The sequence below is a fragment of the Pelecanus crispus genome, chromosome 3 (genome assembly GCF_030463565.1).
Source record: "Pelecanus crispus isolate bPelCri1 chromosome 3, bPelCri1.pri, whole genome shotgun sequence".
Taxonomy (NCBI): Eukaryota; Metazoa; Chordata; class Aves; order Pelecaniformes; family Pelecanidae; genus Pelecanus; species Pelecanus crispus.
Genome location: NC_134645.1, coordinates 27,902,217 through 27,919,667, shown reverse-complemented (window position 1 = coordinate 27,919,667; position 17,451 = coordinate 27,902,217). Strand labels below are relative to the sequence as shown.

The 17,451-nt window shown below is 36.5% G+C and overlaps 1 protein-coding gene across 18 annotated transcripts in view; it reads right to left on the bottom strand.

Annotated features, from left to right (window-relative positions):
- NRXN1 (neurexin 1) overlaps nucleotides 1–17,451 on the bottom strand; it is a 728,426-nt gene that overhangs the window by 418,610 nt on the left and 292,365 nt on the right. For all 18 annotated transcript variants that reach the window (XM_075708526.1, XM_075708515.1, XM_075708516.1 and 15 more), the window contains one exon: nucleotides 6,828–7,266. In XM_075708526.1, coding sequence (XP_075564641.1) covers nucleotides 6,828–7,266 — 439 coding nt within the window. The remainder of the gene's footprint in view (nucleotides 1–6,827; nucleotides 7,267–17,451) is intronic.

Genomic DNA, 17,451 nt, shown 5'->3' with positions numbered 1-17,451 from the left:
AGCTTCTTAAAGAAATGGACCTTTCGTTTCCCTCCCCAAGAAATGACACCACATAAAATACTCCTTGGGAGAAGCCCTCTGAAATCTTAGTGTAATCATCGCATCTAATGACTACGGGTAGATAAATGTAACAGGCAACAACTCTTCTGTGCATCATCTTCATGTTTTGGAAGGCCATGGAACCCCTGTTACCCAGCTGGACTATCTCCAATTTAATGCTGGACATATACATGTCACTTCAAATGACCTACAGACTGTGTGTATTACCCTTAGTCAAACAACTGTAAGTTAGCTTTATTTAATCCTTTTTGTTGAGAGCTACACTAAGTCAAATAGCACCTGCAGAAGACTCAAAGCTTTAATAACTCTCTCTGGCTCAACTGTTATGTAGGAGCTTGACCAAAATATCATATAGCACACTGTCTAGAACAGGAACTATAGGTGTAATACAAATAGGCTCTAGTCTAGCTAATAGCAGAAAACCCATGCCTGGGCACCAAGATTTTCACACTATCAGTTACCATGTTATCCTAGTTTCTGGCTGAACTTCTAACAGCATGTCCACGCAGCCATACAGCCGTCACTGCTGTTGGTATCCAAATTACCTTTTATGTATCTCTGATAGGTAATGCAAATTTTATTCACTAATTACTTTGTAAATACAGGTGAAAAAATCCAAGAAAAACAAGGGGGAATGAAAGAAGACTTCCAAAACACATTAAAAAAAAAAAGTCTTTTTTTTTTTTTTAAATATCTTAAAATGAAATGCAAAATTCAAGTTCATACAACACAGGCATACAGAAAATAACTAATGCATCTATAAACACCTTTGGATTCACAGTGCATCCAGAGCTGTGACACAGAGACACAGTGTGCTGTTTCATCTAGCTGGATTTTTTTTGTTTGTTTGGTTGGTTGGTTGGTTTTTTTAAGCTTGTATCTTTCTTGAGGGAAAGTTTTCAAGTTCTACTGAAACCATCTCAGGTGGGACCTCATGACAATAGCCAGATGCTACCACAGAATCTGGGGATAGTAATGCACACCCCCTTTGCTGGATTTCAATCCTACTTTCTCTGGGAATTATAGGCAGATTACAATTAATTGTTTTGTCAAATCACCAGCGTGCTCCAATCCATTTGGATGTTTCTACTTACAAATGTGAAAAGACATCACTTTCCAGAGAAGCATGAAGAAGGGAAGCTAATGGAGCATACAAATGTCTTATGTGGCCAGCACAGGAAAAGGTTAATAATTTGCCCTTTAAAGATAATGTAACATCAACCCTTTTCATACCAGAACCGTCAAGTTGGATAAAAGGGAAAAGAGTGGGACATATCTTGCTTTACAAAATAACCTAGAGACAACAGAATATGATGAGGAAGCAGCATATTCAGAAGAGCACTGGCCTCTCAACTTTCAACAGTAAGAGAAAACAATAACCTTAAACTGTAACATCTCTGTAGGAAGAGCCATCCTTTCAGTTATGTCTTTGCATTGTACCTAGCATAACAGCACCCATAACTAGATGAGTAGTTACACTGTTTCTTTGAAAAGAGCAAGACTGAGGCAATAACGTCTGCCAGGAAACAAGCATCTTCCTTGCAAAGTTTTTTAATACTCAAAGTAGGAAATATTGTCTGTATTTCTACCAGAAAAAGAAAGAAATGGGAAAAAGCTGACAGCATTTGGTTTGTCCAGCCTGGAAAAAGAAAAAGGGGAAGACTGAAAGACAAGAAGGTGTGGGGTGATTTATTTAGTCTTGGAATTCATGATCTAACTTCAGACTTTAAAAACAGGTAGCATTTCTTATCTCCAGGAACTGTACATAAATTTAAGTGTCCTATAACGACCTACGGGTGCTCCAATTCTACAGCATTTCACCTGACAGCAAAACGCAATTTAAACGTTCAGGAACATCTTTATGTATTGGAGGAACAGTCTGAGAAAAACTAATGAAGTTATGATTTTTGACAAGAATTATTGACTTAAAGGATAACTGATTAGTGGGCAGTTCTTCAAAAGGAAGAGTCAACAATGTAAGTCAACAATAACACACGTGAGCAAAATGGAAAATATATTGGGAGGTATAGAGAAGTGTATCATACCACTTTACCGAGCATTGGTAAGGTTTACCTTGAACTCCGAGAATGATGCAGATCAGCTGAGGAGACTGCAGAAGCTTGCAATAAAAATGGTCAATAGCTACAGAACGTGACATATAAGAATAGGAAACAGCTGGGGTTTCTTAGTCTATGAAGAAAACTGGAGACTGACATAACAGCATTCAAATCATAAAAAGCATAGAGCTATGACACAGGGAAAAAGCGTGGTGTATTTTGTGCCTGCTGTGAACAAGGAAATTACAGACAAAACGGCTTGTTTTCCATACAGAAATATTCAGTTTATGAATGATTACATGGGGAGGTTTTACAATGCCCACTGCTGGAGGTAACTCAACAAACATCTGTCAAGATTGACACAAGTGCACTATCACTGCTTTCATTGGAGGGGTAAAATACAGGACCTCTCAAGAACACCGTATCTCAATTTTTCTAAGAGCTCACGAATAAATGAAAAACACTACCAAGATCATTGGAAGAATTTTCCTTAAAATGCAAGATAAACCCATTATCTCAAATATGTAAACTATTAACATTTGTTGAAATAAGAACATGTAAATCTGGCAGTTCTTAAAAGGTTGGAAAGATGGGGAAGTAGTATATAGAAGCGTACATGTAAAAAAAGAACCTGCAACAATAATGCATGTAATGGATATCAACAAAGCACTACTTACAGTGAGATACTGATTATAGTTAAGCTCTAATTACATACTTTAGAGATAATTTCTGGTATTAAGCTGAAACTCTAATTTTAGTTCAAAATTTCAGTGACTTCTTAGCCCTTAAATGCTGCCTACCTATGAATACATTCTGATATATTCTGTTTTACACTGCCATGCACAATTGGGGGTTGAAAAGAAGAGTAAGTTTCCTCTCCAATTTCACTGTCTAATGATGATTTCCAAAGGATGAATGGCAGTTTAGTCAAAAAACACTTGCAAGGTTATTCTTAAATATAGTAAACAGTTTAACAAAATTTTAAACAATACTCAAGTCTCAGAAAACTGTTATTAAACTTAATTCTACTGTGTTACAAGAAACACTGTGAGCAAAGACCTTTACAGCTGCTTCATGGTGGTTGCTTTTTTTTAGTTTGGGGTTTGTTTCTCCCCTCCCCCCCAATTATTTTACTGCAGAGTTGGCAGTACTGTTAAGAGCGGAACAGACAAATATTTCCCTTAGGTATGAGTTAATAAGCCTCTCCAATCATATTCATTATCTCAGCAATTTACTTTTTCATAAGACTGTGTGTAAGAAACTAAGACATATCTCAATTCTGATCAGTTAAGTATGAAGATTGTAACTACAGCTACTACAGCTATTCTGATCTCTGTGCTTACCTTATGTGGCCTATTTAGTTGCTTTTTGTGCATGTGAAACATATTTGCTTATTAAGTAATGGTGAAAAATCAGAGTAAGGGATTCTAAATACACTGTGCTTTAACACACAAGATGTAAAGCATTATATAGCTATGATGAGGACTGTGACCACAGCATACAGCCCACAGACAAGACAGGGCACATGTGAAGCAGCTATGAAGCTACTGTCCTTCGCAGGAATTTAGTATAACCATGAATACTGGAAGAGAACTCAGCTCACATGACAGGACACAGAAGCTGGTACCAGGTTGGTGTCCTCTGCTGTATACTCAGCAAAAAAGACACTGCTGGAGGACGTGTGTTCCCTTTCCTCTGCTGCATACCTAGCAAGAAAGATGGACCAGTGGAGAAGGTATGAAATCTTTCTTTACTTAACACTGGAAAATAGGGTCTCAGGAGTTCCTTCTCACTGAAGATCTGCTTTTTAGGTAAGGAAGCACTCAGAGTGGGTCTTACAGGCAGCAGGATGAGATTCGAGGGTGAAAAACTTCTATGAGAATAATAGGTCAGAAGTTCCTTCAGCAAAAGGAAATTAAAGGGCACCATCTCTTCCCTCTCCCTTCTATCTCCCAAAATCTGAGCAGATCAGCAGAATTACTAGTGAATAGGTCCTGGATAAGTACAATTTTAAAATGTGCTCTCATTCCTTATATGTCCCCCACTGCAGTCCCAGATAGGCAATGGCAAAGTCAGTAAGTTTAGAGCGGATGCTCCCTGTGACTGAGAGTCTGGAAGAGAGCAAAGAATGAAAAATAAATTGAGTACTTGCTGATCCAGCTAATATGAAAGTCAAAGAAATCAGCAAAACTCCTTGAGAAATGTCACAGCTTTCTATTATCTGAGGGAACCACTCTGCACTGGATTTGCAGGCTAGAAGTAAAAGACTTAAAAAAAAAAAAATCACAGGTTATTTGAGCTACTTATTCATTAACAGGAGAATTTCTTCCTTTATACGTGATAGATTGGGAAGTATTTTGTGAGCAGCAACAAGAAAGTCTCAGAAAAGCCAATTTTTTTTTTATACAAGTTATATTCATTCACTTATACAAAAATTCTGAAGTTAAGCAAGTGAAAAGTGATCATATTCATATGATTTCCAGTATGTCTGGTTTTGGCTAGAGAAAATAAATGAAAAAGCTTCCTGAAAGAGTAAAGTGGATTTTATTATTAATGGAAAGAAGCATAATAGACCAACATGCTTAAGTCATGAAGAAATAATCTAAACATAACACACCAGTACTTCCTGTTCCAACCAGAAGAAAATGGGAACATAAGAGTTCATTGTTTATTTTAATTGTTAGGCAGTCATTTTACTGGGTTAAATCTGATGGTCTAAGATACTACTCAGCCAATATTCTCATTAAGAAAAGTAACAGCATTGCCACTGTTATTAGAACTTCTCCTATTGTAAAGTATTATTGTATGTACTAAAATCACAGAAAGTCTTTGAGGTCTGGTTCAGATTTCAGCTAAAAATTCAGTGTCTCAATCCATATGCCTACATATTTATTAACTATTCCTGGTAATAGTTCAATGTTTTAGGGTGAATAGGTACTATGGTCAGTTTTCAAGAGTGACAGGGTAAATAAAGTTCACCCATCTTGATCATAGGCGATTCATCGGCTGGATTAATTTTTCTTTTACATAGGTATTTGACTATTTATAATTCTACTTAAAAATAATATGCAGTCCTGATCACCAGGTGTGTATTGCTTCCTAAAATTAGTCTACATTCTTGCTGATGTGCATCAACAGTTTTAAAGAATTAAATAAAGTATTCCCTAAACTCTCTTAATGGCACTTGTGAGCTACAGTTTTTGTGAAGCAATGAAAGTGCAGAGCATATCTTCAAATGTAAACAATTGCTATGCATTTATTTCTTTTCTTCATAGTTGTATTGACTTTGGATGTAAGAATAAACTTTGCTTTCAGTGGAGTCCCACAGGCATGGTTATTACAGGATTTACTGCCTGATATGAATCACTGAAACAGCACTTAAGAAGGAAGCCTGAAATGAAGATTGTAGTATAAATAATATAACTGCTGGATATTCAATCACAACTGAGGATTTTGAGAAGTTGTGTGTTTTATTGCTTGGGTTTGGGGGTTTTTGGTTTTTTTTTTAACCTCAAGAAATGTAAATAAGTAACTGATCCATTATAATCAGAAAATCAAACTCTCTACAATTACAATTTGAAGCTGCACAACCCAGGAATCAAATAATTATTTTTCATAATCCTAGGGTGGCCTGATCAGTTGAATTTGGTCTGACTTTCACCATGGATTTGGCTGAGATCTTCAATTTAAACCTGCATCTAAAGATTCACTTGATCTGGAATCTGATTTGTGGGTAGTGAGAAAGCAAGTCATAAACCAAGAAGTGTTTTGGGGGTGAACTTTCAGAAAAAAATTATAAATGCAGGTCATGGAAAATGAGTCACCAGAAGGAAGAAAGTGGGGAAAACCCCACAAAATCCAAAAGAAGACGAGTTTACATTTTTCAGCTCTCAATTTCAGAATGTACATAAACTTCAGATTGGATACTGATATTAATCGGAAAATTCTTTGATGGACTGAATTACAGACTCAGTACACTCCCCCCACCTCCCCCAAATCCTGGCATGAACTACAGGAAAGATACCACAGAACAGAGTTGTCCTTCAATTAATGGATACTGATTATTTGCTGAAGTCAAGATAAATACTCAAGATCAGATGCAGTTGAAACACAAGGACAGTTTCACTAGTTAAGTGCATTTTATGCTATAACATATATATATATTTTTACTCTTTTCAGTGAGATCATTTGTTGAGTAAACTACAAATCATACTGACAGAATACGGCAAGTCACTTATCTCCATTTCTGCTGATATGTATTGTTAGTCTTTGATTAGCATATCATTTAATTATGCTGAGATCTGCTGACATGATTGAAGGTCTGTGCTGTTTCTGTGGGCCTATTCCCTACTCCAACTATTCCCTACGTTGGAGATTACTTTCAGTAATTCTTTTTTGCTTTATTTTTATTCTTTAAACTTGCCACTTCAGCTATTTGGTGTAAGCAAGCACAGAGGGAGATTACTGTTTGTTTTTGAAGTACACAGCACACTTACTTGCAAGATTAAGTACCTGATTACCCAATAAATGTTAACGTAAGATATTTTATTCTGCAAATCATTGTATTCTGGTACCTGACAGTAATGACTTCTTACATTTCCCTTATTTTTCAGATGATGCATGACTGTAATGGTGGCAACATAACATATACCTAGTATTCTCTCAGATACAACATGAATAACCATACCAAGCATTAAAGAAGCAGCTTACCTGACCGTCCATCCCGTTGAAAATCCACATGGTACCATTCACCATCATTCACCTTCTTCTGCAAGGCTTTTATTTTTATAGTACCTGATCCCATGTCTAACAGCAGGTAGAGGTGGCCATCAAGCATCTCAATGGCAAAGAAGTCAACCTTCACCATCTGTGGGTGTTTGGCATCTTTTTGGTGCCTTGGTTTTCCGTGACTGAAAAGAATCAGGCCATTTGGCTCAGTTGTACGAAAGTCAAATGATATTGAGCCTGTTTTCTTGGCATTCCACTTTGGCAAAGAGATGAAAGACTCTGGTGTTTCAAATGTGATTGGATCTAAGGTTGCAACATTCTCACATTTAAATGCTACAACCCCATGAATCTTCATTTTAGGATCTCCTTGCTTGGCAAGTCGAGATAACTCCAACCTGACATCGTTATTTTTATATACAACCTGCAAGCAAAGCAGAGAAGTTACTAAAAGGAACTTGACCATTTTAACACCAAACAGATACAATCCTGAATAGGCATATTATATTTAAAGGATAATAATGATGGTATGCAAATATGATAATTTACATACACTCAAAATTAAATAACTGTTTTCATTGACTAATGATTTAATAATAGTTTTCATTGAACCAAACAAAGTTGCTCTAAAAATATCCCTAGAGTTAATTCAAACTATCTGAAAGAATGTGCACATAATTTATGCTACCAGTCGCAAATTAGCTTGGGTGGCCTTGCTTGCTTAAAAGCCTTCTTTGCACAGCCATTCTGTTACATTAGAGAAGTATTAGATTCCTTCTTACTCTAAACCCTTTGTCACTGTCTTAACTCTTCTGTTCATGTACAGAAAATGTACCAAGGTCAGATACTTTATAATTTAACATCTTTTCAGTTTGTCCTTGGGGCTGAGGAATAGTAGCATCCATGGTATTCATAAAGCTATAAAATAGGGAAACTACTATCATACAGATCAAACAGACAAAACCAGGACAATCTTTGAGCAGTTCAATTGGACAAAAAATAAAACCACTTACGTATTTTCCCTGACTGAAGACTTTTCTGATAAAAATGAAAGACAATATTAGTTTAAAATCCAATTGACCTCCACAGTAAATATTCTTGCTTCAAATCACATATTTACTCTGCCCAGAGAAGCCTTCATGATATAACCATTTTCCAGGGTTCTGGTCTTTATTAGTATATTCTGAAATTGCTGCTATTTCTGGGTTGTCCAGGATACAAGGGCTCCTTAAATGAAGCTCCCCAACAGCAAAGGTATGCACAAGTATTTTGTAAATATTTTTAATTATTCAATAAATGATATACTCAAGCTAAAATACCACTGAAGGGCTGAATATGAATGCATGGTGACAGAAGCTAAAACCTTCTTCTTTGTTTCCAAGGTTAAGCCTACATTAGAAAGCAATTTGGAGCAAGAGCAACAGCTCAGCAGATTAGAGCACTTTGTGCTGAGTCTTCTTCATCTACAGATTCTATATCATTCAGGACTAGATCATGTCTGGCCCCTGATCCAGTGTTCCAATGTAGATGTACAATGTAGTCTGGGGCTGTTCAGTGGACTAATCACCGGTTTAGACCTTACATCCTTATTAGAGGTTGGAAAGTCCTTAATGAATACTTAGGGTAGACCTTCTGGATTAATTTCCTCTGAAGCCTAGTTTGAACACAGACAAAACCCACTCTGCAAACTGAACTGACACACAGTAAGTGGAAGAGATGGGGGTTGCACTGCAGAACTCTGCTACTGTTAGAAATCAAAACACTAGCATATACACAATCTAAGATAGCATACCCCTCAAGTGATAGTTGCTACTGAAAAATGGTGCTTAAAGATAACAGAACACTAAAGAGATGATTAATAGACAATTTTTTACTGTAAGAATTGTGTTCTTTCAAATTATATCATTATCCACCCAGCAAATTTCATCATAAGCCATGGCAGAATTATTCTACTACATTAAAAATGTGTCCTAAAAGCTAATAAAAGCCTATTTCTCCATTTTATTTCAGACTTCAGTACAAATAATGCACTTCCCACTGGAGCTGCGTCTCCAAAGACAACAAATAAACCTCCCTGTGTGGATTCCTGACAGCAGAAATGATACTCTGCCACAGAGAGGCAGACAACATGTTGCCTTCTTTAAGTGAAGACATCAGAAGTGACTAGAATTGGACTAACTTGTAATCTTAGAGAATAAGGATCCATATTTGCATTTATCAAATACCTCTGTAACACCTCAGAGAAAGCAGATCACGCAAAGGAATTTAGAAGAGTACTGGAGAATAAGCACATGTAAGTGATCTCCCATTGGGGCAACTTTCTGTCTTCAGAGCGAAGAAAGCCGAAAGGCAGAAGAATGCAGCAAGGCGGCAGTAGCCTGGAATGCAATATTGCTTAGAGATATCTGGTCTCATGAAACATTGGCCACTTTCTATCGCAAGAGGGATTTTAGATTGTTTCCACCTCATTTGAAGGAGTTACAGGGGGCAACCTTTCTAGAATAGACTGAAAAGCATTAAACAGAGACTAGAGGATATTGTAAAAAGAAGGAACAAATGGGCTCTCATTAGAATTAAATCATGCTGTTGACAATGAAAGTAATTAAGGCAACAAAGAACATGAGGAGAAAATATTCTTTAATTGCCTAATGAACAAAGGTAGATGCCAGGACAATACAAATGAACGTACAAAGAGAATTTCTTGTTTATGGACAAATTCAAATTGTCTGATATTAATGAAAGCTGGTTGATTGAATAATAAAATTAGTAGTTAATAACTGTGTTAGAAAAACTGAGCAGACAAAAGGAGAGCTAAGCTTTCCTTGATGTCTGAAACGGCTCTGTAGGCTTTGAAGTCATTTGCCAACTCAGAAACATTTTTAATTTTTAATAAGTATGGTTCAAGGACCTGATGGACAAAGTAAAAACAGGAATACTGGCAATAATTTCCTCAATAACATGTCACCAGCTCTTTAAGTAGCTTAATATATAACGAGGGGAAAATTGCTAAAGCACTTTAGTAGGAGTGGCAAATATCGGGAATTTTATGCCACCAATATTAAAACATTCTTGGAATCCCTAAATGTTGAATATGACAATTTCTTACTCCCATATTATACAATTAAAACTTCATAGTTACTGAGATGTGAATGATTGCATCTTATTACATTCATTTGTGGAAACAGAATAAAGTCTACATCTATGTTTTAGAGTGCTTATGTTCTAAGTTTTAGTTTGTATCTATTCTTTTAATCTTACAAAATTGAAACTTTGCAACTGAATTCTCATGGATAATTGGTATTAAAACAGGAATATATGAACCATAACTGAAAACTGTAATTGAAAAGAACTATAAACTATTAACTGAAGGCAGCTGGCATTTGGAAGCCTGTTTCCTGGTGTTATGCCGAGATTCTTACCCCTCTTCCCATCTCCCTGTCCATGAAAGTTGTACTCGGCCATCAGTGAAGCACAGCAAAAAGGAGAAAAGCGAGCGGTATGTTCACAAGAAGAAGTAGTCATTAAATTTCAGGAAAAGAACTGAACAGTAAGGAATAATTCTGAGACTAATATCTGCTTTATGACTCATGGAGATATATGCTTCAGAATCTATAGCCTCTAGGATACAAATAAATTCAACTGGTAAATTTATTAAATTAATTATTTTCCAAACATTCTGCTTTTTAATTTTTTTTTTCTTCTGGGTACATAAGGACAAACATGCTTTTAATAGGGCTTATATTATCCACTGCTGTTTCCATGTAAAACACCCTACATATTGTTCTTTAATGTTAACTCTATACATTCTCCCTCAAATAGAGACACAGATCCACAATTAGTCAAGTGAAGGTAATTTGCAATGAAGAAATATTTGAGTCACATTCACCTTTACCCCTACACAACCCACCAGTCAGTATCCTTGCACTGCTATGTGCTTTCCTAGCACATCTATTGGGGTTGGCCCTGGTAATAGGTTGCTTGTCCTCTCACTCACTCTCATACCTAAGCAACAACAATATATTTTTTCTGCACATGAAACTGCCAGCCCTCAGGGAATTGTATTGTGCTATTAAGAGCGCCTTGGATTTGTCTTCCATTCACTGTATTCTTTCCTCTTAATATTAAGTAAGGTTCAAGACCTCAGTCTTTAAAATATCTAATTACCTCATTCTTGGAAACTGCAAAAGGTCACCTAAACACCCAAGAAAAAAAGGAGCAGTTAGAAATTCCCCACATAACTTGCAACAGAGCTATCCAAAGCAAGGAATAAATTGTTTTCCAGGAGAGAAAGGGCAGACCTACATAGCATTTTACAGTCAAGATATGAACTCCCTTTGCTACCATCTAGGCCAAACACATGCTGGGTAACTTACAATATCACAGTGCTGAGTCTTAACAAACAAGTCCAGCTAAGAGACAGCAAATATTAACTTAAGCTCAGCACTATCTTTAACATGGTCTGTGGTCATCTTGGACCACCAGCAAAATTAATTCATGCTTCCCAAAGATATATATAATTTATTGCAAGTCAGGGCCCTAGCATACAATGAACTCTAGAAATGTATTAAGAATTCACTACGGATCTTGCAAGTCATCATGGCAGGTGCCTTCAAACAACAAAAAGGTAGTAGAGCAGCCAATGAAAATATATTAATAAATTGGCAATGTATAAACATATTGATGACTTTGAGAAAAGGTGAAGGAGGTGACAAGGAATTTACTGTTGATATTAGAGATGTATCCTAAATATACAACAGTTCATATATCAAATTAAAAAGCTGATATAATAAAAACATTAGTATCAAGAAAATCCTACCAGTTGTTTCTACTGATCCTATCCCATAGAATTTAAAACCATGAAAGATGTGAAAGAATCCAGATTACAACACCATTTTCAGTTGAAAGTGCAGCTCTTTCCACATTGAAGATTTCTTTTTGTATTTTGTACATCAACTATGAGTGAAGAAATGGCATTACTCTTAAATATTTCAAAATACTGATCAACTCTGCTAGCAACAGCCTTTCAATCACTGTGATTAAAAGCCTTTAAATTACTATGAAGCATTTCTTTCAAATTACTTTATATTATTGAAACAAAATATGATCCTTAAGGAGCTAATCACATCACCTAATTTTCAGCATCTAGGTTTCCTTGAGAATCAAAGAGATACCAGGAGTTCAGAACACCTACATCATGATCTTGCTCTCAAGAGCTGGTGTATTTACTAAACAGAGAGGTGAGGAAAAAATACTTTTCTAAATGCAGTTTGAATGAATGGATGAATCTAGCCTCTAGATCTGTTAAAAAAATGAATCACATAAAACCTTGTTACCATAAAGCAGTATTTTCATATTTTCATGAAACCTAGATAACCTAGTGCAAACAATGGCAATTAATTCTCTAAAATGAAGACTAGCATTATCTAAAATGGCTCAGGTAGGTGCTGCTAACCTACAATTTTATGCTTCACAGTGAAGTCAGCAGGAGATAACTTACTGATGGCAGAAACTGTAGCAAGGGGACTTACAGTAAGTGAAGCCTGAGGCAATTTTATCAGCCTACTTTAACAGCCACTAGAATTTCCATGCTCATTGAGAACTACCTGGAGCATACAGCATCACATTCCCCAGAAATCCAAATGCAAAACTGACCATTGAGAGTGATCATGGGGGTTGGTTTTTTTTTATTTTCTGTATAGTTTTGAACTAATCCATGCATGTCAGCTTCTCACAGGAGACTTGTCATTTTGCTAATGTGTGTCAATTCATTTCCAAGCTCAAAAATGAATATATCAAGGAACACAGAATATTTACTCAAAACTTAAGGAGCCCCAGTTCAAATGTTTGCAATGGGGTGTATTTCTGAACATATTTTGTGAAAGCACACAATATGAATGACAACAGCTATTCAAGCCTCTAGGATTACCGAACTTTATAAACTAGCTTTGTTTTCTGAACACAGAGAAGAGATTAGCAGGTTTACTGAAAGCTCCAAGGAAACAATTTATTCGTCCTCAGATGAAATGGTTTTGATTTTCCTGGGATAGATAGGTGTGTGTATGTGTGGTGGTGGTACTGTGGGGCATTTAGAAAGGTGTTTGTTTTGAGCACCAAAACAAAAACCAAGTGTCTAGGGAGGTATACCTCAGGGAAACAGGACAGGGTGTTCCATGGTATAGATACATAAACACCTGGAGAAAACAATAGCATGTGCATTTTGCTGCATTATTTTGGATCAATTAATATAGTCTGTGAAACTGCTCTGCAAGTTTCATCTCAAAATAAGCTCGACTTACAGAGCTGGGGGGGAGGGGAAAAGTTTGTCTAATCAACTGCAGTGCCACAAATTCCTTGGAATATATATCTGGGAGTTTCACATTCTCTCTCCTGCCTCTTCTTCCTGTCCACCCTGAGCATCCAAAACCATGGAGCAGAAACAGAGCACACTCAACTCTCCATGCACTCTAGTAAAATTGGACTTGGCTGTTCCACAGTGTCAGAAAAGGAAAGAAACCCACATGAAGGCTACTGTCCAAGTCCAAAGGAGCACTGAACATTGCTTAAGTTACCCAAATAGGAGAAAAAAGAATATTTATGATTGGAAATGTAGAATGGCTATATTAGGCCTGCCCTCTGTTAGGGCAGTGGCTTTTGAAAAATATGAAATGGACTTTTTCAAGGCTAACATATTGTTCATATAGCATGATCGTATACTTTTGTTCTACTGTTTATAGCTTTAGATATAACAAGTATATTTTAAAAATCAGACTTACTGTCCACAGACTACTTTGTCCTACAAGGTAGAAAGAAGAGTCATTAGAATAATTTTTGCTATTAGAAGCCAGGACCAGTAATCCAAGTACTTGAGTTTAACGTGCATCTGACAGCCTCACAGAGAACTTCACTTCTCCTTGCTTCTCTGTCAAATGGATACACCATTTCCTCACAGGGTAGAAACTTGCATGAAGACTGAAGTTTGCATTACCAGCATTGGGTCTAGTGGAGCTTTGTCCAAAGTCAGTCATATCTACACACACATTTCCTATAGGGTGTCATCCCCTTCCCATTTTCTCTTTAAGGAAGATGGCAGACACTATGACAAAAAGAGTATGATATTCTGACTTTCTAGTATGCAATTACAGACTACAGAGAACATTGGTCATTCAAACAGAGAAATAAAATGTGTCCAATCTGGTCAAAAGCTACACTCAATAAAAGCTGGGCTTGAACAATACATTCTATGTCTCAAGGTAAATATAAAGGGTAATATGCTATGCCATGATAATATACACAGTTAGTGCTTTAATGCCACATTGAATGGCTAACTAGAGACAACAAATTTGTGATGTTTATTGTTTCTGGAACTAAGCAACATGAACATTTTCTGCACTCATCTTCCTTAGTATTAGAGGATATATTGCACATCAGACATTTTTGAAACTTCTGTTCACAGAAAACAGACATACTTAATGCACACAAATATATGTTCTATTTAAAATGCTTATTATCATATCCCTTCAAATTCTATGAAGGCAAATGGGTACCCAAAAAAGGTAAAAAATTAGCATAATTGTATGGAAGTCCGCTATGAACTCAATCGCACATCTGAAGGTCAACTGTAGACTACCTGAAAACCATCACTGTCCTGCCCCCAATGATGTTCAAAGAATGCAAAAAAAATGGAAAAACAAATAGCTCACAATTTGGTACAGGGAAGATATCTTGGTTACTCTAAGGCAATAAAAAAAGGTGGTAATGGTTACATACAGTTGTAGAAACTAATTCAGTACTAACAGAATCAAAGTAATAGGTATATCGTGAATGTTACAGGGCATTGTTTTGAGAAAATTTTTACTTGCTTTTCTTTAGATTCACTGTGCAGTACTGGGAAAGTCATCTCACTTTCCTGCATCAGTCACCTATTCGCAGAATTAATACAGTTGTGATACTTGACCTTCTAGGCAATCTGGTCTCTTCTGCTGGAGTTGCAAATGCTGATCTCAGAACTGTTTGTTTCTTTTCTCTCCCACTTTGACTGCTTGAATAGAGACATCTAAAGAGGACGCCAGAGAATGCCTTTTTATGTTCTAGGTTACTGGCGTATTGTTTAACATGTTATATTAGCAGAAGTTAGAAAAAAAAAATCAAGATTTTTTTCTAACAACCTTGATAATGGGACTGTTATGTTTTTCACCCTGCTGTGGACACAAGTCTTTTGAAGATCTTTTTTCTCTTCTTCACTAGGCTATTTTGTTATTCTTTGTATGTCCTGATGTCAGCTGCCAGACTGCTAAATGTTTCTGACTGTAGTTGCTGTGCTTTCTGGTTTAAAGAAACGGGTTCAAGTTAGTTTTCTTCCTTTTTTTTCTTTTTTTTTTTTTTCTTCCTTTCCATGGCAAAGACTCATAGAAATTTTTGGCAACATCTAAATTGCAGAACTCAGGAACAAGTTGGTTTCACAGAAGCTCAATTGGCTCCCAAGTAGGAATAAAGCCTTTACCAAGACATAAGTCATGAAACAAAACCAAGAGAAACAAGAATCACCAAAAGGAAAACAAAATGTATTATTTGTGGTAAAAGCAGCTTTGCATTAGTACATCATATAAAGTCTAAGGAAGAAAGCAAATGATATGCTACCTCCAACGACTGTTTGGGAAAAGAAATGGCTACAACAGACTCAATTGTTGTGCTGGATTTCTGCTTTTTCCTCCCCTTTCTTTCACAATGCAGCAAGAGTTACCAAAGACTAATTCTGCAGAAAAGTCAGAAACATGCTATTTTTCTTCTTTCCCCATTAACCATTCCTGCCCAAGATCAAGCAGAACTCCGCTCTAGAGACTGCAAGAAAGAGGCACTGTAAAACAGAACACAGTAATTACCATTGTAAGGTTCAAGCCTTATTTCTTTAGCATAATATTCATTATATGCTAGATTTTTCCAAACTGTACCACTTAAAGCTTTAAATTCAAGGTCAGAAAATACAAAAACAAGTTACAGGAAAAGGCAAAAATAATGTAAGTGTAAAAATAAACGTTCTAAGGAACATCTCACCTCAAGCGCATCTGAAAGCAATGTGTCAGATGTACTTAAAAACTGAGCTACCTAGGGTAGGAGTCATATGGGAAAAAAATGGAAGTGGTCAGAAAGAGAGCAAAAGAATGAACTTCAAATTAAAGAGAAAAGCTAAAACGGACCCAACACAGAATCCAAATCTGGGAGGTCAGTGACCTGAAGACAAATTAACAAAAACTTGCTATTAAAAAAAAAAATCAATTACCAATATACATAACCCTGAATGTCTGCAAATATTTGAACAAATCTTTTTTTTTCCATATTAAACAGATTTGAAAACATATATAAAACCCACTGTAGGCTCCACTTAAATGCAGAACATCAATTCTGTATATCCTTTAGTGAAAAGAGAGGCGTTTATTGTATACCTCACTAGCTTTCCTTACTTCAGCCTCTCCCATCAGTATATTACTAGCTTCCAATTTATGGCTCTTAATCATATTACTTCTCCAAAATAATAAATACTGGACTGGCTTTTTCTTCTCCTTCTCTCTCGTGTGTAGGTTACTCTTGCATCTAGCTGAATAGCCAGCTCTTGGCTGTGGGTGTTTCTGGCTGCTTTCTGTTTCGGACTCATCTGCTCAGTTTCCTGATTCCTGGTTTGAAAGAACCTTCTGTTCCACTGAGGGCAAAATAGCCTCTAATCCTAGGCTGAAATGCCATAGCTATTGTATGAACTTATGGCCAGCCTCCACAGAGATAGCATACTTCCCTTTCAGCTCTGTTAGCTGACTGTCTGTTCAGTGAAGTTGGCTACTTGTCGACGAGCTACAGAAACTTCCCTTCTCCCATTCTGGGAGCTAGCACAGTACCTAGCTAGGTTAGAAGCTCTCTGATTTTGGTTTGTAATATTAATATAGCAACAGTTTATGCAGGTGTTGGCTAAATTCTGCCCTATCATGATAGGTAAACAATTAAAAAAAAAAAAAAAGAAATTCCTGCCCACACTGCTAACTTTCCTTTCACTTGTGGAATCACTGACACATTCCTAGAAGACATCCAGGAAAATTCTTCCCTACCTTCATCTGCAATTTCTTATGAATCCTTATAATCCTTTTAATGTATCATTTTTGCTTTCCAATACTGCAACTTCAGTAACTCTTCACATCAGTGTTCTGAAACAATCTTTGCCTTCTCAGATACCTGTGACAATTGCAAGCTAAGTTTTTGTAGTAGTTTTGCATGCAAAGTTATTACTGTAATTCCAACACAAGGAACATGGTATCAAGCTGCCACTTGTTTTTCAGAGGCAGCTTTTCCTTCACCATTTTTCAATGATACAGAGAGGTACACCGCGAGGCTGCTGGGCAGCATGTTCCTTTGCACTCCATTCTGTACTCACACTCCTTTTCTAAACAATCTGTATTTCCTGAAATGACAGATAAAAAACAGTACTTGTGCAAAGAAGTAAGAGGAAAAGCGGGGCTCTTCCACCTCAAACACTGATCTGTGTAGTGCACAACATGTATGACTAAAAGCAATTTATAAATTTTCAAGAAAATCATTATTTTAATGCATGGGATACTTCTAAGGCATC